General features: G+C 31.0%; 1 protein-coding gene across 1 annotated transcript in view; it reads left to right on the forward strand.

The window, feature by feature from the left end:
* The window catches only part of LOC104699457 (LOB domain-containing protein 18-like), a 7808-nt gene extending 5989 nt beyond the window's left edge, over positions 1-1819 (forward strand). Inside the window, exons 2-3 of the mRNA XM_010414760.1 lie at positions 5-156; positions 1240-1819. Coding sequence (XP_010413062.1) covers positions 5-156; positions 1240-1656 — 569 coding nt within the window. The 3' untranslated portion in view covers positions 1657-1819. The remainder of the gene's footprint in view (positions 1-4; positions 157-1239) is intronic.

Consider the following 6939-nt stretch of genomic DNA (forward strand, 5'->3'; position numbering starts at 1 on the left):
AAAGTGTTCGGAGCCAGTAACGTCTCGAAGCTTCTTTTGCACATACCAGTTCATCGAAGGTCCGATGCTGTCGTAACTATTTGCTATGAAGCTCAGGCTCGGATAAGGGACCCTATCTATGGTTGCGTCGCTCACATCTTTGCTCTTCAGCAACAGGTAATTAATTAACCTTTTTCCGTCAAGAATTATTAAAATGCGATGGAAATCACTATATGTGAAACATACTTCTTGAATTAAACTAACCTTTTGAACAAAAAAAAAAAAAAAGAATTAAACTAACCAAAAATTATTTTGATGACAGTTACGTTTTTCTTTTCCAAAGTAGCAAAACTTCAGTTTCGTTAGGGAATATATATATAAGTTTATAGTCATGTAAATTAGGTTAGAAATGAACAATATTTTGGGTGCATGAAATGAAATCGTCTTGAGTTTTTCGAGAGTTTGTCACTTTCTTGAGTTTTCTTGGTTATCTAATCGTCTACTTTGAGTATAAAGGAAAAAAGGCATGGTTGTCTGGTTAATTACTTATGAAATCTCTTAAAATAATGTATTATGCAATTATATAAAAATGATACGGTCGTGACAAGTCCCATTGCAAAATTATGGAGTTTTTGTTTCTTTGCTGGTTTTCGGGAATTGGTCGGGCCACAATTTTTTGTGTTAATACGTAGATACACCAATTTTTGAATTTCCCACTATATTATTATTATTTATTTTGTGTATAAACATTATTTTGTTTCTTCGCATTTAATTAGTTTCATTAACTGTTACTGCATGTCCATATTTCATGTGATAAGGGGATGAATCTATACGATGCGTGTCATTTAAAAAATTTATCTCTATGTTAAAATACTTTACATAAAATGTGTGGCTAAACAACCTTAACAATCGAAAATACATTTATTCGAAATTCGATTTCTGAATGATAAAGTAAATCAAGCTGAATAAAAAGGGTAATTAATTAAACTTTTAGATAAGTAATCAGTCACATGAAATCAGAAGTTTTAAAATTTAACACGTATAAACCATTTTTAGAATAGTTAAAACTCTCACGTTAAACGTATAAAAAAAAACTAAGAGATAGAAATTTCACTTATCAAACTAACCGTATTATGTTGGCAAGAAATTGCAAGGCATAAATTAGTCGCATCCTCACGTAATGTCCTGAAATTGCAAGGCATAAATTAGATAGAGATTTCATTTTATATATTTTTTCTAACTCGTAAAATGTATACATAGGTGGTGAATCTACAAGCAGAAGTTTCTTACTTACAAGCCCATTTGGCATCACTAGAGCTACCTCAACCACAAACGCGGCCACAGCCTCTATCGCAGCAGCAACCGCTCTTTTTCGCACCTCCTCCGCCTTTCTCCGTAACCGAACCTGCATCAGTCTCACCCTTACCCTCGACCTACGATCTAGCCTCCATCTTCGATCAAAATACACCGTCTTCGGCATGGGCCACACAACAGCGAAGGTTCGTTGATCCACGCCAGCAATACGGTGTACCATCGTCATCTTCGTCCGCTGCCGCCATAGGGCTCGGTGGTGAAAACAGTGACCTTCATGCATTAGCACATGAACTCCTCCATAGACAAGGATCTCCTCCGCCAGCAGCCACCGACGATTCGCCGTCTCGGTCTATGTCTAGATGAGTTGGTTTTGAATCTTTTGATCGTTACATCTACCTGTTTGTTATTAGGAAAATTAAATTACTATTCAATAAAATTTAATTTTCTTTGAATATTATAAGGAAATGTTGATTGTAATTTGTCTGACATTTACATTTTATTACGACTATATCTTATTAATTTGCCATTATATTTTTTCACCTATTATTAAGTCTGAATATAACTCAATCTTACGTTTTTACTAAATTGTTGTCGATATCTTCATAGTTCGTTCATACTTTTGCCTTGGGGGATTTTCTCGCAAGGCCCTTTGTTATCGTGGGCCTTAACCTTCATTTTGTTGTTGTTGTCAAGCTCTTTTTTAACCCCTCACACTCTAGAGTTGTAAACTTATAGCATATATGATACAATTAAACTACGAATCATCCAGATATCAAAATTTGCAAGGAGCACAACCAATAGACTAATAGTTCGAAAAAGTGAATTTGCACTAACTGTTTCAACACTTATTCGCTAGCTGATTTACGAGTATGTTATTGCTTTTTTTTTCTTCATAGAAGAGAATTCACGGCCTTATCAAGCTCAACACAATTTCGATTTTAAACTTGTGTTGTTTTGTTGTTGGTGCTACATACATTCTTACTCGTCCTGCATTCTTTTGGGCCTTGACCAGTTTTAATACTCTCGCAAGTCGCAATGGATTTGGTTGAGCTTGATAAGGTCGGAAACTTTCATGACTGGTAATGATGGTTTAATAGATCGGGAATTTCGTTTTCTTTTTCTTTTCGAAATTCGATAACGTAGACGTATTTTAGTAGTATTTTTTTAGTTCAATGTTGTATAGTACACATATACATGACGGGAATTTTCATGTAATTATATAAAAGAGCTCGTGTACGTGAGACTTTTTAATCAATCTATATCACTATATGAATAAGCCAGGGGAAAAAGGTGAACTGTTTTTTTCTTCTTTAATTCGTATAATTATAGTACTATATAGAAAGCTAGTTATTAGTTAACTTCGTCTATATAAATATCTTATTGTTAGTTTCGTTATCGAACTCACTTTTTATTTTCTTAATTATTTCGTCTCATGCATAATATTTAATATTAAGCGACATCAAACGCAATCATTTTGTTGAATGTTGCAAGATTAGAATAACAAAGCTTGCACTTCCTTACATGTCGGAGCTCTCTCCTGTAAAATATTTGCATCTATAAATCTTGATATAACTATTAAATTGTACCTTTATCTCCCAAATTTGCTTATATATTGAATGTTATTATATAACTTTTTGACTCTTTGTCTCTCTCTGCTAATTGCTACCTATGTTTCCTTCGTTATTCTGATCAGATTTGCTAATAACAAATTTTCAATTATCGATGTTTGTTAGAATTTTATTTTTTTCATAATCTCTACGAAATTATACTGAAATTTAGTGTATTTTTTTTTATTCTTTCAAATAATATGATAACTATGTGCTTTCTCTGTTTTTTTTCCTGAAGAAAACAAAAATAATGTAAATTTTTAAAGACAGCCATTTACACATATCACTCTTTTTGGTTAATATTCAACCTTCATCTCTGAATTTTGTTTGTTTGTCATTATGTACAAAATATTCGAATAAATTATCATAAATTTGAATATAATGTCGTACGAGAACAGATGATAGTTTCTACGGTCGATTTAAATAAGTAACTAAGAACCATAATCAACGCCCCACAACATAAACAAAAATTAATCAGAAGATAATGATTGTAATAACATTTTAATTAAATAATCCAAATGCGTCGTGCTTTGATGCTTAAGTTGATGTTAAGAGAATCGTTGACATTTTGGCACCGAGTTCTCGAGGCATATGTTCGTTTCAAAAGAAGATTCAAAGAAAATTAATAATTCCAAGTTAATCGCTGTCCATCACATGACAACCTCGGCTGTGGACCTGGGGTCCATTCGCATAATTAATTAATTACTCAGGGTGGATCGCATAATTACTTTTTTTTTTTTTTAAACGACGGTTCTTGATTTCAGTGGTTATATAAATTGTTTCGTAGATAGGAAAAAAAAAAAAAAAACTTTCAATTGAGTTAAGTCTCGGGTGAATATGGAATGGTATGCAAGATTTAGACGAATGATGTTTTTTTTGTTAAGGTGATGATAAACACCAACTTGATCGATTAGGTTAGAAAATGACATTTGGTAATATCTTGTAATATATAATTGAATAGATGACATATCTTTTGTCTTCCTTCAACATTTTAGCCATAAAGAACTTGTCCATTGCGAGTTATATGTCCTTAAGCTTGAGTGCCTTTTCATACGATATATATATATATATATATATATATATATATATATATATATATATATATATATATATATTACACACATAACGTCACATATCCAAAAAAGCAAAGCATATATGACAAATTCCGATATGGATTTACGTAATAGATTAAAAAGTTATTGGGTGCCAAAAAATGCATCGAGCTATGTTATGCTTTTGTCTATATTACACGTCCGTCCTTATCTCTCACTTTAATCAAACCATTAGCTTTTCATTTCTACTTACCGATATTTTCATATTCCATAGTTTGAGAATTTGATCGAGAAAGTTACATCCTTTCTACAAGATTTATAAATTTTCTGAAAACAGAGTTTCCAAAATTACCCTACCAAAGAGACTGCATGTCAATGCTTATGTTTTGTTCTTCGTTTGCTTACAAAATTATTTCATATTTATAGAGACTACAAAGGTTACGTTATAGTTATGTTGAGTGACTTTAAATAACCGATTACATAGTGAATTATATTCATGAATATTTTGAAGATATAATTATATCAAATGCCTCCTAAATTGTTTATCAATGTAATCTTATACTTATAAATGGATATATACTTTTAATATAGCAATTTGGAAATACTACTTTCCTCTTTTTATATTGTCACATACAATTATGCTGTCTCGATTTAATATAACACTGAGAGCTAAGAGATAATACACACAACAGTCCATAGCTTTTCGAAAAATATTAACTGGATACACAGGATAAGAAAAGGTAAGATGTGAACATTAATGAGCATATGCATTTCACTGAGCTAAGAGATTATACAGACACAACAGTCCAAATGTCGAGTTATTCCTTTAAGCAAAAGAAAAAAAGATTTAGTTATTCTCAAAATTTCTTGATAACTGCAAAATGGGGGTTTACATAACATGTTAATTAGGCTTTAGCGAGTAATGATCCAAGTGGTATTAATGGTTGCAGATTTTGGTTTATTCAAAAAACAATTAGTTTAGAATATCTTAACATGGGTTTCAGAGCCACATGGCCCATCCTAATTGGATTTCAAGTGAAGACAAAAAACGTGAGATGTGAGTGGTTAGTCCGATGTCCGCGGGGGGTGGGTGAGAATCACGCCCACACGTCCTGGTTTCAGATTCAACCTACATATCTCTCTTCTTCCCATGCGGTCAACACACATTTTACTCTCTCTCTCTTTGTGATTAATTACACGAGCAGTATACGTATTCGTATTTTGTATTCATTACAATACATATTCCCTCTGATTTATATTATTTATTATTCTAGACAATTTCAGACATATTAAAAAACAATTAAATTTTCTATTTTACTTCTCATTAATATATTATTTCATTTAATATAAATAATTAATAATCTAAAAATTAGGAATAAAATTGAAAATTTAATATATAAAATTGCATTACAAATACAAAACGACAAGTAATAAAAAACAAAAAATTATCTCTAAAATGACAAGTAAAAATAAACGGAGGAAGTATGATTTAAGACACCATATAAATAGAATGGCAAAAGAAAATTAAAAGTGGAACAACAAAAATTTGGATTTACTAGCGGATGATCGCCGTCGCCGACATTGGATTTATTTACTAGCGGGATGATCGCCGACGTTCATAAACCATACTCTTTTTTCATAATATTTGCATAATACTTAGTATTTGATCTTTTGCTGATCACCGAAAGACCCCTAGATGACATATGTTTATGAACGTTATAATATAAAAAATGTGTTAACATTATCGACCATGGTACACACTATATGTAAACATAACAAACACATATAGCCCACATATTTGTTTTTATATAGTTGTAATGGTGTTATATATATAGACTGAGGCATTTCCTCAAGGTTGTTCGCCAATCATCATATATCTATAAAGAATACGTACCCTTGTTTTTCTTATATTGGTTGAATATTGTTTTATATATCATGTACTAGTATATAATATGGAATCAAGAGAAAACAAAAGCTAAGGACCTTTTGGTAGACATTATGAAACTTAAGGGATCATGTGTATAGTATTATTTATGTATACATAATTTTAATATACAGACCGCCATATTATTAATATTCTCTCCGTTTCATAATATATGATATTTTAGAGGTTTTTGCTTGTTTCATAATATAAGATGTTTTCAATTTTTGTGGTAACTTTTAGACTACTTTTATATTTTTATTTTATGCAGTCTTGTTTCTGATTGGTTAAACTTTTTAAAAGTAAACATTTCTTATTATGCGTGCTTTTGCTATAATATCTTATATTTTGAAACGGAAAGAGTATATAAATAATCCGACATAATTAATGAATCGCATAAAAATAGTTATTCAAGCTAGATATACATGTAAAACAAGATTTAATCAAGAGAGCACAATTTTTAATGCTGGTCTATCTGCCCAACGTTTAACAAGCTTCAAACTTTCAGTATCCAGCATTAATTGAGTAGTACTATCTTTGGTAATGAAAACTAAATTTGTTGATTAAACCTTTTTTAAGCACATAATCGATTCCAGCGATTCTAAAACGTATGTTATTTTTGTATATAGAGTTGAGATATTTCTTATCGTAACATGCATCATTTTTATATTTTTGTAGTTATTCGTGATTCTAACTATTTGTTAAAATAAAATAAAATGTATATATAAATAGGAAAACAAATAAAGTGGAAAACAAGAAAGTCATGAGAAGTGGCACTGTCAAACACTTTTTGAGATGTCTTGTCCGGAGAATGTTACATTGGTGGGGTGAGAAGAAGTACAAGAAGAACTGAAGAAGCTTTTACATATTCTTGGGAAATTTGACAATTTTGACATATTTAAAGGTAAGTTATTCGAATGTAGAAAATATATATTTTTGTGAAAACACACCCGTTGGTGACCAAAAAAATATTCCCCCGCATCGTGACGTGAAAGCCACCCTTCTGAATCTGATCTTTCAGTTTCAGGCACATCCTGAAACTGAGTCAATGTTTTCAAAAGTAAAT

The sequence above is a fragment of the Camelina sativa genome, chromosome 6 (genome assembly GCF_000633955.1).
Source record: "Camelina sativa cultivar DH55 chromosome 6, Cs, whole genome shotgun sequence".
NCBI lineage: Eukaryota > Viridiplantae > Streptophyta > Magnoliopsida > Brassicales > Brassicaceae > Camelina > Camelina sativa.